A 22,397-nucleotide genomic window follows, 5' to 3' on the forward strand; every position below is an offset into this window, starting at 1 on the left:
CTCCTCCCATCACCATTCCTTCTCTGTAGCTATCCAAATTGATTTCCCCTTATCATGAGCTAGATGATGTCTGACCCCCTCAGAGAAAGTCTTAGTTTTTTGCCATGGTCCATGTTGCTCTCCATTGTCTCACACTGATAAACTTTGTACTATATTTCATCAACAAACAGTTTGCAGTCATCTTCTGTTTTGTCTCGATGACTTTTCTCCCTAATAATGCTTAATTAAGTTCCTTAAAAAGCTTCTGCATCTAGAATTCTTACGTAGCAGCCACCTAAATGTTTGCAAGGTTTACTTTCATTGTTGGAAGACTTCCTCCAAAGGCAGTGACATTCCAGCTAGTTTGTCGTTAGCCGCCTTATCACTTTTGGTTAAGAGAGGGTGAAAATGCCTTGGTAACCTGATAGAGATCTAGTTTACTATGGTTTACTAATTTCTGTCTCCCCCCCTCCCCCGCCCCCAGAGACTTAGTTGTGTTTTGTTTTTAGTTAGGGAGACTCTAATAGTCATTATTTTATTCTATCCTAAAGTTACCTGGGAGAACATAGGAATATTCTAATGCACATGTAGTTGGCAGAATCCTAAGGTGGCCCCATGGTCCCAGCCTCTTGTGTGCACGCCCCGTATAACCCTCAGAACTTGTGAGTACAACGGGTTAGTCACCCCTTTGATTAGGTTATGTTATGGCACAGTTTCCTCTATGATATGAAGATTATCCTGGGGAGATCTGATCCAATCAGTCCCTGAAAAGGGACTGGACTCTTTCTAAAGAAGGTGATTTGAAATATGAGAGGGACAGAAGGGATTTTCTGTTGCCGCCTTTGGAGATAGGTGGCCATATGGCTAGTAACTGTGGGTGACGTTTTGGAGCTGAGCACAGTCTCCGGCTGACAGCAAGGAGAGGAGGCTCTCACTCCTACAGCTGCAAGGAATGAATTCTGCCGACCTGAATGAGATTGGAAGTAGAATTTCCTCCAGAGCCTCTCAGCCTGGCCAGTGCCTTGATTTCAGTGATATCGTGGGCAGAGAACCCAGCCATGCCATACCCAGCGTGCTGAGTTACAGAACCGAGAGCTAATGAATAGGTGTTTCCAGCCACCAAGTTTTTTGGTAATTTGTTGCATGGCAATAAGAAACTAAGACATACCCCAAGTGTACGCAGACAACCTCTGTTCCATCCTGATCGCTCTTCATCCAGGGCTGAGGTTAAGATGCAGTGCTATTTTATTTTCGGAAGGCTTGAGAATTTTGGCCAGGATTGTTTAGTAATATTTGCAGAGTGATATCAAATGTTAATTTGTATGTTTATTTCCTAAGAACGTATTTACCATGTCTTTGGTCATTGTTGGTATAGTCCCTCAATTTTCAGGTGCTAGAAATGAATTCTTGCACTCAAAGATGTTCTAAATCAGCCGGGCTGAGCAACTGAAGATGCTTTGGGAGGAGAAATCCCTGGTGCTTTTGTTTATGACTGCCACAGAGCTGGTTTGGATTTCTTTTTCTTAGAGACTGCCGTTATGTGGTCATTACAGTAACTGAAAGCCCCTTCCATCTTCAGAAAGGGACAGAAATAAGTAATATCTTTCAAAACGGAAGTGACTAATTTATATCCGGTGATAGAAATGGTGGCAAAGGAAGGAAGTGTCCCATCCATATTTCACTTTTTGCCGATGAATGCTTTCAGTGAATAGAGGTACATGAACTGAGACACAATATTTCTCAGATAGGAAGCACTGAGGAATTGATGTGTGAATATCAGGAGGAGAACCGTACATAAAAAGTTGAGAACAAAGCTTCCAGCTGATATGGGCCCCTTAATTATCTTCGACCTCCTATTCACCACTGTTTTGAGAAAGCTTGTCTGAAAGATCTGCTGCACTGTGAAGGCAGGGCAGAAGACACAAAAAGGAGCCACACGGCTGTGAGGATTTGGGTGGTCTTCTCCCCTGCAAGATAGGTGATATGTTGGAGACGGCATTGGGTTATTTGGGGTCCCACTGGAAAGCTGAGGGTTTTGAAATGATTAGTGACTCTCCTCCGTGGTTTTTTCATTAGCTTTCCTTGGTGTTTGCTGAGTGAAGGGCTTCTCTCTGTCTTGGTGATGTTGAGTGGTATGAGAGAACAGCTGTAGCATGTGTTTCTAATCGGAATGTGCCTTTGTAAATACTTCTTGCCTATCTGTCAATCCCCCTCCCCCTCCCCCTCCCACCCATCTTCCTCTGAGCCTGCAGAATTTGCGAGTCCCTGGAATGCACATGTGGGCCTTGTTATTCCCAAACATGAGACTCTCTGTGGATCAGCACTTTGTAACGTTAGTCTCTCACAGGCATTAGTCACTGTGACTCCACTAGAAAGACTGATCTTTGGAAAAGTAAGAAAATGTCTTTTGCTGTTGTTGCTATTAATTCTTGGTATCCAGTTAGATTTAGCCTTTGAGAATTTACATGGACTTCTAGCAAAAAGCGTTCTGTCTGTAAGAAAAAAAAGTGCTGCCACTTTTTACAATTTTGGGATTGTCACACTTAGTAGTTATTGGCTGCAAGACTATTTTACTAATAAGCCAATACCTCCCCCATCCTGGCTATCCTTCCCCCACCTCCCCAGGATCCAGGGTTGTGGGCAGCAGCTGGGATTTTGTTCACTTCAGATACCCGTTTCTGAGGACTGTTTTTAAACAGTGTATTTCCTAATTGTGAAAGATCTGATATCTAACCGGACAAAGGTGAGACTCTAATCCCAGACAAAGCAGTGAGATCTTGGAGGAAGTGTGGGCAGTGACTGTTTTCTGTGAGGGGAGGCTGTAGAGAAGACAGAAAGGAGCCGGAGGTGCGGGGGGAGGAGGAGGTTCGAAGCAGGACTGTGTCCTCAGGCCTTTGGTGTTAGGCTTCACTCAGCAACAGTGTGAATTTTCACCTTCCAGCTGGCCCAGGCGTAATGGAGGGCGGGGTGGACCAGGTGCCAGGGCGCTGGGTGCTGCAGCTCTGTCTCTCCACGTGGCCCTGCGCCTGGGAAAGACCCATCAGCCGCTGGCCCTGTCTCCTTATCCGAGAAAGATGAGGTTGGAAGCTAACGATTTCTGCGAAACCTCACACTGGATACAAATCTGGGTGAGGTGTAAGAGAGGTGGTGTTAGGAAAAGAGGGACATTCAAGTCGTGGATTTCCAGGCTCAGAAATAGAAATCAGCTGGTAGACTGGATGCACTTTTGTCAGTTAAGAGTGCTGGGTGGGCAAGTTTCAGCCAGAAAAGGGGTGATGGGTGGTTATTAACATCTGGGCACAGAGGAGAAAAATCTAACCTGTGACTGACAGGCTTCAGGAAACCTTCACCGTCTAATTCGGAGGGTAGCGGAGGGTTTAAGATGATTAACCAGTGGACTTCTTTCTTCTGCAAAAGGGCGGAGGCCTATAAATTTATGCATGTTTTTAGAAATATGCATACGAATTGATGTTATTCTCGAGGCCACTAATACCTTGAAGTAGATATTGTTGCCATTTGACATAAGAAAATCGGAGGAAGGACAGATTTGAATTGAGAATGGGGGATAGGGTGCGTTCTATTGGAGATGTTAGCTTAGGGGTGCCTGGACCATGGATGCCCAGGCATCCCTATGCCTGGAGGTGGGCAGCTGGTTATAACCAGGGAGTTGTTAGCTTGGGGTTGTCATGGGCAGGGATGGGGTCATCCAGGCAAAAATGTGTCCAAAGAGCTGAGGAGAGAGAATTATGTTAATTCTTGCAACAGCTTGGTGAGCTAGTTTATTTTAAAGTTGACAAGATTGATACAGCCACTATGCAGAACAGTATGGAGGTTCCTTAAAAAACTAAAAATAGAGCTACCATATGATCCTGCAATCCCACTCCTGGGCATATGTCGGGAGAAAACCATAATTCAAAAAGATACATGTGCCCCAATGGTCATTGCAGCACGGTTTACAGTAGCCAAAACATGGAAGCAACCTAAATGTCCATCAACAGAGGAATGGATAAAGAAGATGTGGTATATATATATACAATGGAATGTTACTCAGCCATAAAAAAAGGAATGAAATAATGCCATTTGCAGCAACATGGATGGACTTAGAGATTATCATACTTAAGTGAAGTAAGCCAGACAGAGAAAGACAAATATCATATCATATTGCTTATATGTAGAATCTAAAACAACCAAACCAAACCAAACCCCAAAAAAAAAGATACGAATTAACTTATTTACAAAATAGAAATAGACCCACAGACAGAGAAAACAAATTTATGGTGACCAAAGGGGAAAGGGAGCGGGGGAGGGACAAATTAGGAGTTTGGGATTAACATATACAGACTACTGTATATAAAGTAGATAACCAACAAGGACCTCCTGTATAGCACAGGGAACTATACTCAATATTTTATAATCTATAAGGGAAAATCTGGAAAAAAATATACATACATATATATATAATTGAATCACTGTGCAGTACACCTGAAACTAACAGAACATTGTAAATCAACTACAATTAAAAAAAAAAAGTTGATAAAACTGAGGCTGAGAAGTTAAATGAGTTACCCCAGGTCATACAGCTAAACAATGGCAGAGTTGCCCCATGTCTCCTGACTTCACCCGTCAGGTACCTTCTACTGTACTATTCTGCTTTTTTGCTTACTCTTGTCGCTTTCTGTGTAACTTCGTTCTGTTATTAGAAAAGAAATAAATACACATATTTTATCTTACCACCCACCTATTAGCTGCAGTAAAATTGCAGGCTTAGCTACTTTGAAAAGATTTTTATTATTTATTATTGTTATTCACATTTCCTGATTTTTATTTATTTATTTAAATTCAAGTTGAGACTGTCCTTTAATATAAAGTCACGAGTAAATTTCCTGTGGTCCTGACACATTTTTTTTTTTTAATTTATTTGGAGTATAGTTGCTTTACAATGTTGTGTTAGTTTCTGCTGTACGACGAAGTGAATCAGCTACATGAATCAGGATATATACATATATCCCCCCCACCCTTGGACCTCCCTCCCACCCCAGCCCCCCAATTCCACCCATCTAGGTCATCACAGAGCACCGAGCTGAGCTCCCTTTGCTACAACTTTTAACAAGAAAAAATGTTGAAGTTTTGGTTTTCTTAGATTATATTGTCCACGGGTAGCATGAAAGAATTCACCCTAACATATCAGCACGACTTATCTTACCGTTTCTGCCTCTTTTTATATTACGCAGATTACTGGCACCCCTTTCCCTCACTGTACAAAATCTGAATATGATCCATTTCCTGATTTTTAAAATCTCATTTTCTATTATAAAAGTGTGAGGGTTGTTTTTTTTTTGATAATTCAAATATTACAGAAGCATAACAGAAAGTAAAAATTTCCCTATAATCCTACCATCCTCAAAGAAAACCCCTACACCATATTATTTTTGCAAGGATCTAGAAAAGTAAAATCTGTCCCTCTGCTGGGAGTCTTTTGGAGAAAGTTGCTTAGAGATGGCACTTAATATTGGAGCAGTTACTTAATATTAATCAAGATCTTTCCTGATTATTTGGTGGTGTTTCGAGAGTGGCTCCTGGGTTTAATAGAGCTGACATTCCTGGCTCTGTGACTTGGGGACTTGCCCCTGGGTGCCTTTTTTTCTCAGTCCCAGCTTCCAGCTGGGCTGCACTCAAGCTCTTTCCTCATATGGTTTTCCTCCTAAGAGTTCTCTCTTCTTCCTGGCTCTTACTATTCTGCGGCTTGTGTGAGACAATTTCCTTGGGGGCTTTCTTGGCTCTGACCTTGGGATTTCATGGTATAGATGACAAGCAGAGTAGCAAATGTTGTCCAAGTCATTCTTAAAGAACGCAGTCCTCATTGGTAGTGAGATGCTTCAGATGTTTTATATTATGGAAGTGGCCCTAGCAATGCCTAGCCTTGAAAACATCCCAGTGCAGGCTTCGTAGTTGTGGTTTGGGTTGATACTTTGCATACCAGTGTTTTCCTTTTTGCATGAGAACTAAGGGCGTGTCCCATTGTCCCACCAACTTTTCTTTCTTTAAAAGAGAATATGAAACCAGTTGAATACTCTCCTGAATGTATTTAGATAAGTGTATGTATTTACAAAAATGAACAATCGGGCACTTGGGAAGAGCTTACTTCTTGGACAGTTTGTGAGGCCAGGATTTCTCCAAATACTGAGAAGTGGCTGGTGCTCAATCAGTGATTTTGCGTGAGGAAAAGCATGTTCTTCTCTTTGCCTGTCTCCAGCTGGCTGACATCTGTACTACTGAAACAGAGCCTCAAAAAAAAGATTCTGTCTAAGATGATGAAGGGATTATGTACCGCTCCTCTTCTCCAAGTGGACATCTCCTTTATGGGAAAAGACAGAGAGTAAAGGGAGTATGCCCCATGGTTCCATCTCAGCTCTATTTTAAATTGGACATTCATTTTCTTAGGACTTGAGTCTTAATTATTTCTACCTCCTCCCATCAGGCAATGCTGGTCAAAAAGACTCTTTGTTTGCATCTGAATACATAAAACTTGCACATCAATTGTACATAGGAGCTGTCTACTAAATTAATATCAAACAATGCTACAGACTAATACATGTTTTTATATCCTATAAGCTGGTGGATCTACTGCAAGAATGACTGGTTAATCACATGAGTTATAAGGTTGCATCGAATTCTGTACTTTGGATAGCTTGTGATTATACGTTTGGATTGCTTGATTAACATCTGTCTGTCCCACTAGACTATGTGTTCCATGAGTTAGCAATGCTTTGCTTTCTCACCATCATCTCCTTAGCATTTATCACAGTATCTGGCACGTGTTGGTGTTCAATAAATATCTGTTGAATGAATGAAAGCATGAAAAATTTGCTTTTCTTCTTGAAGAGATGATTAACTTACACAGAAGAATTTTCTACATTTTGTTTTGAGGCTATAAATCCACTTTTCAAAAAATTTCTTGAAGACTGCAGATATAGCTGAAGAAAAAAATAGTTTTTTAGCAGGACAGTTGTAGGGAGTGGGTACGTAACTTTTGTTTTGAAACTAAGTCAAATTATTATAGTTAAGCAAAAATGAAAAGTTCATGTGGAAGACACGGAGGTACACACACAGATTTCTATTACGTTTGGAGTTAACCAGGGTAACTGACAGGAACTTCCTTTCAAGGGTCATGTAAAAACTGAGCCATCTTGGATCTGGCAATAGAAAATACACTGCCAAGAAGTTTTTGCCCTGTGTTGGCTTTCCTCAAGCAAAATGACAGATTTAGATTTATGTATCTCTGATTTCCAAATGCAAGAAATCTTAGAATTAGCATTAGAACCAAAGACTTGGCTTAGAGGTCATTTGGTTAAATCTTATTTTACAGATGAGGAAACATAAGCCTGGATTTTAAGTGACTTGGATCAATGTAATTCATTCTCCATAAAATGAGGCTTTGAGAAGAGTGTAATTTCCAGCTCTGTAATATATAAAAGAAGTTACCTGTTAAGTTTAAAAAATAATAATTTAAATTTTAAAGAGGCAGAATCTTTCTAAACTTAAATTGTAATGTCTGTCTTTAAAGGTAAAAAAATGAAGTCTAATTATTTTCAACATACGTGAAAACAGATATCACCTCGGTAACATGCTCTCCACCTCCCGCTGATTGATAAGGGTCAGCAGCTGTAGACTAGCTACTAACCACATCTACTGAAGCCTTCAGTTTTAAAAGGAAAGAACTGGGTTATCACTTTTGAGTATGGTGAATAGAATCCGTCTGTGTACAGCCAGTTTGTTAATTTCAGGAGGCTCTGGGCTGGACTAAAATAGAAGGAAGAGTGAAGATGAGGAATCCTTAATGGTTTCCAGCCGTGGAGGATATGGATGCCTGCAAACAGGAATGGAATTCTGTGGCTTTCCCCTCAGCCTTGTAAATGAGCTTCCTATTTAGGGTGGATTTTCTTCCCACTAGAGTCCCCATTCTCTCTTCCATGTTCTTTTTCTCCTCTCTGTTCCTCTGTGAGTGATTCTTCCTCCCTGGTTAGTCTGCCGGCTTTGCCCGTCCACAGTTTCTCCCCGGGCTCCCAGCAGCAGTAGGAGGGCTCCTCATTTTAAAATGACAGCTGTCTCTTCCTCCCACCTAATTTAGGGAAAGGAAACCCAGGTTTCCTGAGGACCTATTAAATGCTGGCCCTCCCACACATGTACCATTTCCTTCGTTCCCCCCAGCCACCCTGCCAAGTCCTCCATTTTTACTGATGGAGGACAAAAAGTAGGGAATCAAACCCATGGCTGTCTGACTCCAAGCCTTTTTCCATCCTACTTGTGGTTAAGCAAGATTTGGAACTGTGGAACATATTTTAAAGCAGCACTCAGAATGTAGGTGTTGGCACACATTCTTATATAATTTGTTTTATAATTATTTCCATAATGAAGTCAGCTAGACAGCTTCTGAAAAACTTGTCGATTATAATCTTCAAAGTACACATTCATAATAAAGTGACCCTTTGTGTATAGATAACATTTATCTGGAAGGCTTCTGCAAGCTGGACTTCTTTTCCCTGGTAGATTTGGAGAGCTCCAGCCTTGCTGAAAGATGCCCCCCTGACTTTCCCTAGCCAAAAGCTGCCTGTTTCCCCTTTGCCATCCCACAGTTAAAGTGATGGTATTTATCACTTTTATCCTTAATAGTATTACATTTACTTGTGTCCTGTCTCTACTGCTACATTGTAAACCTCTGAAGGGCAGGAAGAGTGTTTATCAATGAATAACAAAAGTAATGTATTTTTGCTCCCTTAGCGCTTTGAGCAGTGAAGTTTTTTTTGAATGAACAAATAAATAATTGTGTTCATGTCAAGATGATCTGGAAAGAGAAGAATGAGACTGTCAAGTTAAAGACTGGTTATTTTATTTTATACTATAGAATTTAGTCATTGCCCATTTCAAGATGGAGTGGGCCTAGAAATCATCCAAGTACAGCCCCTCCCTAGATAGATTAGCAAATGGAGGACTAAATCAATTAAGGTCTTATAGTTACTTAGAGGCTCCAAGGTGGCACTTGCATCTCAAAAGTGGTCCAAACTAAACCTTTTATTATTGGCTTCATGTGCCATAGATGCAAAAATCAAAGTCTCAGCATTGCCGGGACCAGTGAAAATATACTTAGAGCTACTTTGCCAATTTTAATTCTCAACTTCCACCTCTTATGGTTGCCAAAGAATTATGATTTTAGAGATCATTTTTTTCTTTCTAGTTTAATATATTGGATTTCAATAGCAGCGACAATTACGGTATTGTCTGGGGCTACCTAGGAACTTAGATCATCATGTGGTAACAGTGACTAAGTGTGAGGACTCTGGACTCTGGCACCTGACCTCCTGGGTCCACATTTCAGCTTCTCACCTTATTGGCTGTGTGACCTTGGGCAGGTTACTAAACTTCTGGGCCTCTGTTTTCTCATCTGTCAGTTGAGATTAGGTAACAATAGTAACTACCTCATAGAATTGTTAAGATAAACTAATTCATTCATGTTTAGGGCTTTTCTGGAACCTTGGTCCATAAATGTTAATTAGCTGTTATGATGATGATGGTGGAATACCAAATAGCTCGAGCTACTTTTATCCAATTATTATTTTCCTTTTATTGGTAGGGGGAATGTTTACTGAAGTTCTCCCTGAGATTTCGTAGTAAAGACAAGCCTGGAGATGAAATTTCTGTGGGATCTGGAAGGTTTGTATATGTAAACACTGGCTGTAAGGTCCTTCCAGATAGAGGAAATGGTATGAGTAAAGTCTGATGAGGAGAACCCTGGGGTTTTCTCCCAGGAACTGTAAGTAATTCCATTTAACTGCAGTGGAAGGTGCTCCCTGGGAGGAGTGGGAATAGAGATTTGAGTTTAGCCCATGGAGGCTCCTGAGATGGCAGGCCAAGTTTGGATTGAGTGTCTTTGAGTACCAAGATCCCTTTGGCAGCAAGGTAGAGCGAGGGAAGATGAGAGGGAGTGGAGTCGAGGCAAGGTGACAGTTGGAAGGCTGTTGAATTAGTAAGCATAAAGAGGAGGAGGATGTGGCATTGCTAACAGTTTGGAATTGATGCAGGCAGGTGGGTTTCAGGTACAGATAAATGCCATTAACAGAAACAGGGAACCCTGGAGTGTAGGGGTGGGTTTGCAATAGAAGAAGATGATTTCAAGTTTCTTGAAGAACAATTTGAGGGACAGAAAGGACAGCCCAGGAGAACTGCCCCTTTGGTAGAAATTTAGAACTGGAATGCAGACAGAGTTCAGTACTTAGAAAATTCTGAGTCGTTGCTAGGTGTGTGATAGCGGTAAAGACATGAGAATATCTGAGATTCCCTGAGATCACGCCTGTAGACCCAAGAGCCCCGCACGCATTCTTCGGATGGAGACATCTAAGGCATGAAGCCATAAGCGTGGTGCCATGAAGTGCCGGGGTGTAGGAGTTCATTCTAGCTGCTGTGTTGCGAGATAGAGCTCCCCTCACACATCCTGCAGTGCTTTCAGTTTTAAGCCTGTTCATGAACCAAAGGAGGAACTTCCTATTTTCCCTTTCCCCATCACTCACCAATGGGCAATAGCCCAGTAAAGGATTCCTTTACTGCTGGGCAGAGAAATAGGCTCAGATTATGGAATTTTTAAATGGCATTATAAAATTGACATATTTTACATGGCAAAGAAGAGAGAGACTCTGATGACATAAATTTAAATTAAAAAAAAAATTTCAAGACCAAACTGTTTTATAACCCTTCATTTTGTATGTGGTTTTCAGCGGGTATAAAAATACTCAGTGGGTATGTGGGTGGTTTCTCATGTTTTGGAAATGGTGAGAATATGAGATGCTGAGCATTGGGTTCTGGGATGAGAGCTATAATTACTAACTTTGATTCTTTCCCCGGATTGGCTCCTGGGTGGATATCTGAACCTAAAAACCCAACAACAGTCCAGAATCCAGAGCAGTAAACCACTCTCCTCCGCCCCACCCCCCACCCCCCCGGGAAATTAAAAGAATTATTGTGGCAAAGAGGAGAGGGAGGGCAGGACTATGGTTCTAACTTGCCTTGTCCCCTTTCGTGCAGCTCGCTGACTGTTCAAGGCCGTGGTGCATCAGGAAAGAGGCTGGTGTGATGGCTTCTCCTCGCAGGCTACACAGCCGCCCCTGTGCAGCTGAGATGGAAAGAGTTCTAAATATAACCCAGACTCCTTTCAAATCTTCCTCCCCCAGTCTTGGCAGATGTGGTAAACACCCTAAAAATACCTGCTGTCTGAACCTTTGAGGTCTTTGGAGAGGAAGGGGCAGGTGGTAGGCCTGGGGCCACGGGGTGCTGTCAGGAGGCCTTGCCAAGCTACCGGGGCTGTTCCCCAAGCTGTTTGGTGCACTGTCGGCCAGACCATCCTGCTCAAGGATAAGAGCCCACTCTTGAGGCTCATAGTCACTGCTGGCAGGTTTCAAGGAGACTATTCATAGACTAGACATCTGTTCTCTGTCCCGTTGACCTCAAACCTGCAGCTGCCACCGTGGTATTCAGGCAGTGTTGTGGCTTCCAAGTCTTGTTTCACAGAATCAGAATTGTAGAGCTAGCGAGGCCCTCAGATATTATATTGTTCATAAAACATTCCATTAAAATCACAACATTTATGGAGTTACATTTCCCTGCCTCTATAGTGACTGTACGGGTTTGGAAATGGAGTCTCAGTCTTTGATTATTAAAAGACCTCGCTGTCCTCATTGTGTAACACACATAGGAGGATAGCGAAAACCAGTCTTTTTAAAAACAGTGACCAGATGATCCTGTGCAAGACTTTTTCTTCTTTATTAAAAAATGGAAATTTGGGGCTTCCCTGGTGGTGCAGTGGTTGAGAATCTTCCTGCCGATGCAGGGGACACGGGTTCGAGCCCTGGTCCGGGAGGGTCCCACATGCCGCGGAGCAACTAGGCCCGTGAGCCACAGCTACGGAGCCTGCGCGTCTGGAGCCTGTGCTCCGCAACAAGAGAGGCCGCGATAGCGAGAGGCCCGCGCACCGCGATGAAGAGTGGCCCCCTCTCACCACAACTAGAGAAAGCCCTCGCACAGAAACAAAGACCCAACACAGCAAAAATAAATAAACTCCTACCCCCAACATTAAAAAAAAAAAAAAAATGGAAATTTGAGGCTCATTTTCTCACCCCAAATTCAGTATCTCGAGTATAAAGCTTATTGGCAACATAGCCAGACACGAGGAGTCTTATTTTCAGGAAGGCTTTCAAGATCTAGTTTCTGGAATCCCATACCATAACTGTGGTGTTTAATTGAAAGACCATAGCTGACCTCTGTTTTCCTGGGAAAGAAAGGTTTCACAGCTGATCTCCAATACCCAAGGAATGCATTCAAAGTTGTGGAGGCAGTCAGTACCATCTAATGAAACAGCATAAAGCATCCAGCTTTTAACTGTATGATAACTACCTTAGTCCCAGTCTCCTTCAGGAGACTCTTGAGAAGGTGCGGGGAGTGCAGAACCTGTGCTAGGAGCTGTGTGAGGCAGAGCAGAGTAGCCCCAAGAAGCCCGTCCAGATGATGGAGGAGAAGGAACCAAGTCCTGTGCCACGCCATTTTCAATATGTTCATCATGGTAATTCCAGAATTTCCATAATTGTAATGGGTATGCATCCTCCACTGTGAGCTTCTCGGAGCTCCTTCCTGTATCTGGAAGAGTGTCATTTATTTTTTGCCTCTGGGCTGAAAGTAAATTGAAGGGTTTTCTTGAGTGCTTGAAGCTGTCAAAATGGTTGAAGTTTTTAATGTCACTTAATGCATGTCTGAATCAGCCACCACTAGAAGCTTATTTCCCCTGGACCAGTGCACCTGTAACTGGACCTGAGCTGCCTGGGAGGGGGATTGGTGTACTTAGGGACTCCGTGTGATTTTTGTGGAAAGAGCATAGCTCTGGAGTTGGTAGCTTCAGTTGTGTAGAAGCCAGGGACGGGGTGGGCACAGAGCGGTCGCCTTTTTCCATGCGTGTCAAGAAGAGAGGATGGGAGAGGGAGGGGTACCCAGGTGGCACTGTCATGGGTTATCAAATGTTTCCCTTCTGAAATTCCAGAATGAAGAGCTTCGAAACTTGTCTCTTTCTGGCCATGTTGGATTTGACAGTCTCCCCGACCAGCTGGTCAACAAGTCGACTTCTCAAGGATTCTGTTTCAACATCCTGTGTGTTGGTAAGTGACTCATCGCTTGCTGCTGAGCAAGGAATCTGACTCTTAGGTGTTGGCAGGTGACTGTCAGAGGGGCACTTTTCAGGAAATAAGGGGAATAATATTTTGTACTCTTTCATTATCAGTAAAGCAGGGCAATAATACCCACTCATGTATGTCACACAAAGATCGAGACTTGTATTTAGGTAGAATGCTTTGTAGGCTTTGTGATATTACTCAAAATGTTATTTTTATTTGTGTCACATTGTCAAGCAGTGATCAGTTTAATATTGCTATTGAACCACTTATTTAAATTTTTTATGGGGGGAGGGACTTAGACCCTAGCTAGACTATAGGAAGTTGAAAGAAGGACCTGAGATGCACATACATAGGAAGAGCATTCAAAAGCATGTTAAGAATTTGTTTCCAGGGTCTTTGACTATGTTGCAATAGTAATCTCCACTGAAGTCTTTTTAAAGATATGCTGTCTACAGTAAGTAAAATCTGAAACTACTTTAACCACTTTGATAAACTTAGAATATTTAAAATTTTTGCTTTTAGAGCAAAAGACAATTTAAAATTCTATTTTATATTTGAAATACATTTTCTGCCTGAATTAATAAATTAACCTTTTTGTCCTTAAATTGGAATCTGAAATTGACCTCAGTTTATTCCTGGTAGATAAATGGAAAAGGCCAAAGAGGTACAACTTACATATTTGCATCCTCAGGATGTGTTATTCATATCCTTTAGATGTTATGCATTGACGTAGGCCTCTGGCCTTGGTATTTTTCTTCTTCTTTAGCCATATCTTTCTTAAACTAAGACAAGGAAGGTAGGAAAGGAGGTGGAGAAAAAGAGGAACATAGAAATAGAAATCTCCTGTTGGTTTGAAGCAGACATGTCCCTGGAACAGATGACGGCCTTTCCTTCACCCTCCCTGTCACTCCTGATGAAGGACCAGGCTAAACAGCAGTGAAGTGGCTCGGGCTGCATTGTTTTGTTGCCATTGTCCTCTGGGCACAGACTTCAAGACAAATTAAAAGGAATTCTGTATGTAGCCGATAAGTGTTCTCTGTGTATCCTCCCCCAACGTTTGGCAGAATGTCCTGACTTCTCTTGTCTAAGTAAAATGAAGTGACTTTAGAAAAGAAAGATGTGCATTCAATGTAAGTTAGTTGTTGTGGGGAGGTCCAGGTATTTTCCTTTCTGAAAATTCTTCTAGAGGAGCATATTGAACGTGGCCCCTGCATTGGGCATTCGCTAGTAGAAAGCCGCCACTGACTTGCACACCAGATGGCTCGCTGTCTGGCATTACGTCTCAAGCACTGGAGAGAGAGTGACTGGAGAGAAACATGACCAGAGCCGCCAGCTCTCCTGCTTTCCCCTTTTCCCCACTTGAAGCCGATTAAAATTCAGCAGGGGACCCCCTGGAATGGCAGCTCTCAGAGTGGCATAAATGAGTCATCTTTTCTCTTCTGCTAAATGCTCATTGCAGAGCAGGACAATTCTTCATTAGCATAGCAATTTGTTGGCAATTTGTTGATTTTCTATTGAAAAGTGTGCTAAATTGTAGGCCAGTTACTATTCTGGCTTCTCTTCTCCGTCTCCCCCAACCCTGTCTTCAAAATCAGTTTCAAGAATCTATGTGAGAGCTATGGCCCAGCCCCTGCAAGTAGGATAAAGCCTTCCAGTGGGACTGGGCTGGAAGGACCTAGTTTGACTGGGTGTGTGGTGTGCAAGGGGGAGTGTTGGCTCGTTGGCTGACCCTTGTGTTACTAGCACAGTTATGGTGCTAGTTGGAATTCCTCACAAGCCACATCCTTGCTGTGCTGTTGAATTTGTAAAGCAGCTGCTATTCTGACTCTCCTGGGTGGGTGATAATCCCTATGATTCTTAGGTTTTTATTCTTGTTCCATTCTTAACCATGTTGAAAGTTAGTTTTTCAAGTTATTTAAAATAATGCATATTTATGTTAAAAAATTATAAAATGTCCCCCCTTCTCTCCTACCCTCATTTCCATTCCACAGAGAAAACACTGTGGAATCCTAGGAACTTTCTAAACTTTTCTGTACTTGAAAATTATTTTCGGAGGCTGAAAAACAACACCAGTTATCTCACAGTTTTGTAGAAGTCCCACGTGTGTCTCACCAGGCTAAAATCAAGGCATCCGCAAGGCTGTGCTCCTTTCTGGAACCTCAAGGGGAGAAGACATTTCCTTGCCTTTTCCATCTGCTGGAGGCTGCCCACATTCCTTGACTCTTGGACCCTTTCCTCCATTTTCAAAGCCAGCAATGTTGTATCTCTCTCTGACTGTTCTTGGGTTAAGAAATTTTCCACAGAGAATTGCAGAAATCTAGTTTCGAGTCAGTTAAGGCTCTTCCTCAACCCCCAAACACACTAAAAAGATAATATATTGAATTGTGTAATTAAGAACAGCTGGCTCTAGGGATGCAGAGTGTTTGCAGGGCTCCGTTTCTGGTTTTTGAGCCTGCTTCCTGCCACGTGGCTTCATGGTCGGGCTTCTTCTTCAAGGAGGTGGTACAGCCTCCAGCAGTGTTGCCAGCTGAGCAACCCCAGAGGAGAGAGAGGCCATTCCTGACAAGGCCTTCTCAACAGTCATAGGATCTCTGATCAACCAGGCCGGGGTCATCTGCCCGCCCAGGGTGGGAGATGGAGATCGTCCACCCCGAAACATACAAGGGTCCCATAGGAGAGGAGACATGGGCAGAAAGGAGAAAGGGCATGGGAGAGACACACACTGGACAGATATAAACAGGTCTCTCATGACTACATAAGAACTTTTTTGTTTTGGTGTAACATAAATGAGATCATGCCGTTCTATTCTTTTGCATTGTCTCTTTTCACTCCACAGTAAGTCCTGCCTATCCTTCCACGCCCATATATCTAGCAGGTTCTTTTCCATAGCACTTTGGAGCTCTTCCGTTGGAGCCGACATTAGCCCTTTGGGAGATAGGGGTGTCAGCATTAAGGTAAACATACATATCTTCAGAGGGTAGGACACATCAGATCCCTTCACAAATAATTTACAGCAAAATATCTGTATAAGGAATCAACTTTCACTGTCAATTAATGCTCTGTCTATTTTTTAAAGTAAGAGTCTATGAAAAGCATTCTAGTTGATCAAAATATTTTGACAGCCCCTTAGAGGAGTTGGTGTCATATTTAACTCAAGAGTATCCATGGTCCTTTCTTTTCTCCTTGTCATCCTACTGTGCACTTCTGTTTTTTATGCAAATGCATGGTGTTTATAGCATCATTATTTCCATGTGAAAAGTATGGAAGGGAATTGAGGATTTTTTTAAAAAAGAGTTATGATCCCAGTAAGGAAGCTGATGATGTTTTTCAAAAAGGTCTTAGAATTGTAATTTTGTTTTGTGGCAAGAGCCTACAGGTTGCAAACAGAGAGGAAACAAACCGGGACAGAAATGAACCCTGGCGTGCACCTAGTTTAGTTTTAGAGGCACTGAATTAAGTGCTTTTAGAACCTGTCTCTCTTGAGTCCTGGATAGAAATGTAATAAAGAGCAGGAGAGTAGTGTTCACTTAACTGGGAAGAGAATTCTTGATGCTAAATCGGGTACCAGACACCCAAGAGTTCATAGTTCCCCTACTCTCCATCTTGCCAACAACACAGCAGTTCACCCACAAAACTGCATTTTGTTTTAAATAAAGCCTTTCTTTCTTACCCGCTGTATTTCTCCAAAGAATCTAAATTAGTATTCAGCCTTTCTTCACAATTTTAAATTTATACATCTTTGTCATTCACTTTCCAAAATGACACCAGCTCTGTGAGAAACTCCAGCATCGATCCAGCTGTATGTTGGTTCTTTGTGCACCTACACAGATGGATAAAATACTGTGACATCCCTGCTTTTGAAGAGGAACCAGTTCAATAGCAGGGTCAAAGTAAATTAATAACATATTTTGAAAATAGAATTAAAAAATAATAATTCCACTGTATTGTTTTGAGGGGAAGCCAGAAGAGGAATAGAAAACAGACAAGTTTAAGATCATTTTAGCCAAGGCTATAGTGTCAGCATAAGCTGTAGAATTTTACAATCAGATCTTAAACATTTTTATCCCATCTTGCTTTTCCAGGAAAGGCTCTGAAGTGGTTTACAGGGTGAAATGAATGAGTTAAAGAATAAAGATAAAATTAACCACAGAAAATAAAGTGAAGCCAAGGTTACAGTCAGAACTTAAAGCCATCAGACCTGCCTATAGCAGTTGATTCTCTCAGGAACGCATGTACCTCTCCGCCAGTGGTCAGAGCATGAAGGGCCCCATTCATTCAACAGATTTTTGTTAAACACATATTATGTGCCAAACACAAGTTAAAAGTTTAATGATGACAGACTTACAGTAGCTATAAAGTAAAAACAAAAATAGTTGCTCCAGATGAAACACAGTTCACCGGGAAAAATCTCTCCCATGGATTTTCAGAAAAGACATACGGTGGCCGTCCCTCCATTTAAGCCTGGGTCCCTGAGCGTCCCCCACTCAGTGCCACTGAGCCAGGCAACGCCGAGGGTCACATGCTGGGCTTCCAAGGGGACTTGAAAGACCAGCATGCTTTGGCTAATACCGCGGCTGGTGGTATTAGCTAAAGCATGTTCCATCAAAGGCGATTCTATGAGGAGTTAAAACAACACAACGTAGCTCTCTGATTATCTGGCTTCATCCAAGAATAAAATCCAGAACGTTTAGAGGAGGCAGACAGACCTTCATGCACAGCTATTTGAATAATTATAATAATAATTATATATTATATTATTACATATTAATATCAATAATATATATTATTAATATATAATAAATATTAATATATTTATTATTATTATTATTATTATAGCAGTTGATTCTTGGATAATAATTATCCAAGTAGCCAGTCTTGGCAGTCAGAGTAAAAATGCTGAATCATGGATCAGCTATTTGCTCAGTTTACAATTAATTACCTTCTAATTCATAATACATTCCTCTGTGTGTTGTTTTGTTTTTGTTTTGTTTTTTTCTTTTTTAATAACGTCCAGCTTAGAGCTTGCGGTTTAAGTAAGCCCGAGAACAGAATGGAAGGGGCAAGCCTGCTTTCCACTGTGCGATGGGTGTTATGCTCAGCACCACTGGCAGCAGCAGGAGAAACAGAAGCCCCAGACAGCGCTTTAGGCATAAATCTCTAATCATTCTAACAGCTGTTCAGGCAGGTGGATTTATAACAGAGTAAACAACAATCTCTGAAAAATCTACCAAAGTGGCAAACCTCAATATAAATGATCACCACGATCATTCTTCTTTTCAGTTAAATGAAAAGAAATGCCTGAAACTGAATGCCTGCTCTGTGCCAGGGATTCTGAAATGTTTCAGAGTTGCTGCCAGTCATTAATTGTCTCAAAATATTGTAGCTGTTGGGTTTAAATTGGAACCTATGCCAGGTAGGCTTTTGGTTGCTCAATTCAAAAGAAGCCTTTGTGCTCTTGTGTGTCCTCAAAAATATAGAAAATGCCTTCTTTTCTGAGGCTAGAGATTGACCTCAACAACAAACGCATTGAAAAGCTCTCCTAGTTCTAGAATTCCTTTTATTCCAAAAGCTGTCATTTCTTAGTGAACTGCTTGTGGTGAATTGCACTGCTGCTAGAGTAGCTGTGTCTAATTAGGGCTCTTAAAAGCACAGAGCATAGGAACGGAAAGCAAAGCACTCTGAAATTTAGAGGAACAGTGGTTTTTCCAACCCCGTTGATTAACCCGGTGCTGTAAGTAGGCCCTGGAATGCTAATTGTTCGTAATTTCCACCTTAATGCAAATAATAATTAAAATTACCTTGCCTTTAAAAACAAAACAAAACATGGTGTTCTTGATTCACATATGCTTAACTAATTCTCAGCTTAGTAAAATGTGATGGTAATTTCAGTCCTGTCCAGGTAACCTAGAATCCTTGCCATGTAAATTGAAGTCTTTACTGCTGTTTTTTAGGAAAAGAGATGAAAGTTAAGTGGGTCACTTTCCACTGATAGAACCTTTACCTTATAGGGGAAATTTTATAAGATAGTTCTGCTTTTGTGCCTTTGTCCCTGTTCTGAAAATAGGTAAATTCTGAAAAGAAGTTTGCTCTATTGAGAAAGATACTCAAGTAGGTACTTAAAATGACTGGAGTACCTTCAGTGTAGAATTGCCTTCCAGATTCTATGTACCTTACAAGTGAGAACCCTGTTTTGTTTCTGTGTCCGTTACTTAGTAACTTTGTTTTGCTCAAAGTTATTTTGTTAAGTCACCAATGGTGGATATGAGCTTGTTGAGCATTAGGGAACAGAGACTACTTTAGGTTACTCTTATTGATGGGTCTTTTTTGGTAAGAATATGAAGGAAAGTAAGGAAGACAGGAGACAGTCTCAAGTGCTACACAGCTAGACTTCATGGAGATCTGGAATGACATTCAGGATATTACAGAAGTTCAAGAAGTGTCAGTTGCTGTGTTTCTTCACCATTTTATCCCCAGCACCTATGCTTGTCACATAGTAAATACTCAAGTATTATTAATGAATAAATTTCAGGTACTAGTGTCTACCATATCTCTCTGCTCTCTTTCTCCTGTATGCCCCGCTAATGGTCTGTCAGCAACATGTCTTCTATTTATTGACAGCCTTTGCTGCCTCATGGCATCTGATTTTTCGCTTCTCTCAGCATATCTTTTCTTTTTCATGCCATTGTGCTGTGTGCAGGTTCAGACTCCCAAAGAGAGAAGTGTGATTGGATAGACAGATCACTGTCCAGTATGGAGCATTCTCACAGCACTGGCGTCCATGGGTGCCTTTGGACAGGGGGCTAGCCCTGGGCCAGTTATCTGTGGTCATTAGCAAGGTCCATGTTATAAACTATGGTCTTGCTTGTGAGAGGAATGTGGTTATGGCAGACATTTAAAATATCATTCCCATAATAGTAAATCAGAGTCTGGCTGGTATTCAGTCATGTTCCAGGTCAGATTCTAAGCTATGGGAGATCAGGCCAATTCGTTGTTGTATTCCCAGAACTTGGTACTAAGCTGGAAAGGATACTGGCTGAAAGAAGATTGATGAAGGAGGAAATTCTTTGATCTTAGGTGTCCAATGGGTAAAGCTAAAGAGTTAGGCAAATGTACTTGAACAACTTTTATCCTACAAGTGGTAGTCAGTGGCAAACCGCATAAAGCTTCTGATTAGAGAAAGCTCAATTACAGAAAGATTCCATTCTACTTCATGTTTGTACTGTGTTGCAAAGCAATGAGTAATACAGAACTTCTAATTAGTAAAGGTATTTTGCTGTTGGGAAAGTTGCCCTAAGGCTATAAATCTCAGAGCTCTTTTTTCCCCCATGGAATTGTCACCATCCTAAAAGTCATGGCAATTTTTCAGAAGAGAGGTACTGTTCCTAGGACCATCATGGGATTGGGATTTGTTGAAAGGGCTGCAGTATATTGGTATGTTTAAACTGAGCTGAAAATCTAATTGGGAAATTTTCCAGATTTTTTTTTTTTTAAAGGCATTCCTATGGATAATGTTTCTCGATTTCTACCATCACACACTCAACCACCACCCCTGACAAGGGTGGTTTCTTTCTCATTGCCAACTATTTTTGACTCAAGAATTAGTATATATAGAGAAAATTTTTCTTGGTCTTATTTTGAAGATCAAGCTAAAGTTCTCCCTGGCTCCACATTTGGGTCTTACCATTTGATTGGTGTAGTGGTGCTTAGGTACCTGCCACTCTCCTTTGCATATATTAGGGGCTCAGTAAGACTTACTGACTTGAATTATCAATGTGAATTAATAAGGCCATTGTTGCAGGTTATTTAACATCATTCAGTTTCATTGTCACAAACATCCTCTTGAAACTGGGAAATCTAACAAATGCTTGCCATCTGCTGAATAGGGAAATAAAAATGGAGATAACGGAGGATTCTCACAGATTCATAACCGTACCTAAAATAAATTAGGCAGTCAGTTTTCTCTGTAACAGTAAAGTCAGGATGCTGTGTTGGTTGAGAGTAGGTGTTAGAACCACACAAACTTGGGTTAGAAGCCTGGCTCTGCCACTTAACATTGTGACTTTAGTCAAGTTACTTAGACCTTATCTAAGCCTTAATGCCCCATCTGTAAAAGGGAGGAAAGAGCAGTACTTATTCCATGGGGGTTAGTACTAGGGTTTAAATGAGATAGTGCATTGGAAGCTCTTACCACAGGGCCTGGTGCAAGGTAAGCACTCAGCAACTGTAACTGGGTTTGTTATGATTGCTGTTATTTGTCAAGAGTGTTGTTTTGAAAAATGTAATTCTTTTCCACAGCAGTAGATGGTATCAAGTAATTCAATACAAATGAATCAGTCATTTGAATTTTCTTTGTAACAGAAACTCAGCAATATAGAATTTTTTTTAAAGCAAAATAGTGTTACATGCCAACATTTAGGGAAGGAGGAGCTACAGTTTATGTCTTTGAAATGACCACAAACTGACCACAGGCAAGCTTATAGGTTCTGATTCTCTATGCAGAGGTAAAGAAAAGCATCTTGATCTGTAAGTTCAAGATCTTTTCTACTGAACGGTTTTGGAAATTCATTAAGGCGTTTCTCGGGAAGTATTCCATAGATCACACACGGAAAGAACTATCTTTTTGTGGTGGGATTTTTGGTGATACTGACTTTTCAAAAAATTGTACTATCATGATGATGAAAAACTCCTGATGATGTCAACTGGTGCCTCAGAGGCATTGACACAGTCTTTGATTTCTCCCTTGTGGTCATGCAGGCGAGACGGGCATTGGCAAATCCACGTTAATGGACACTTTATTCAACACCAAATTTGAAAGTGACCCAGCTACTCACAATGAACCAGGTGTCCGGTTAAAAGCCAGAAGTTATGAGCTTCAGGAAAGCAATGTACGGCTGAAGTTAACCATCGTTGACACTGTGGGATTTGGAGACCAGATAAATAAGGATGACAGGTACATCTTGGGATTTTGTGGGGATGTAAATGAGTGAGAAGGTAACAGGATCCATCCCGGGTAAATGCAAAGACTAAATGTTCGCTAGTTTTGGGGCTTGGTCTCCTATCACCTAAAAGATAAGACATTCTTGTCCTCTGAGAAATTTTCTTAGAATGTTCTTGAGGTCAGAATCAGCTAGTGTAATTGATTCCAGCTAGGGTAAGGAGAAAAGGGATTTGTTAGAAGGCATAAGCTACCTTATGGCATTTTTTCAGGAGACT

At 41.4% G+C, this 22,397-nt stretch overlaps 1 protein-coding gene across 6 annotated transcripts in view; it reads left to right on the forward strand.

Moving 5' to 3' along the window:
• SEPTIN11 (septin 11) overlaps positions 1–22,397 on the forward strand; it is a 94,896-nt gene that overhangs the window by 34,147 nt on the left and 38,352 nt on the right. For 5 of the 6 annotated variants that reach the window (XM_028491946.2, XM_024115350.3, XM_024115352.3 and 2 more), the window contains exons 2-3: positions 13,055–13,169; positions 21,939–22,134. In XM_028491946.2, the coding sequence (XP_028347747.1) occupies positions 13,055–13,169; positions 21,939–22,134 (311 nt within the window). Of the gene's footprint in view, positions 1–12,556; positions 12,584–13,054; positions 13,170–21,938; positions 22,135–22,397 lie in introns of those variants that run through there. The other variant, XM_028491949.2, reaches the window with a different exon arrangement.

Source organism: Physeter macrocephalus, chromosome 7 (genome assembly GCF_002837175.3).
Source record: "Physeter macrocephalus isolate SW-GA chromosome 7, ASM283717v5, whole genome shotgun sequence".
NCBI classification, from domain to species: Eukaryota; Metazoa; Chordata; class Mammalia; order Artiodactyla; family Physeteridae; genus Physeter; species Physeter macrocephalus.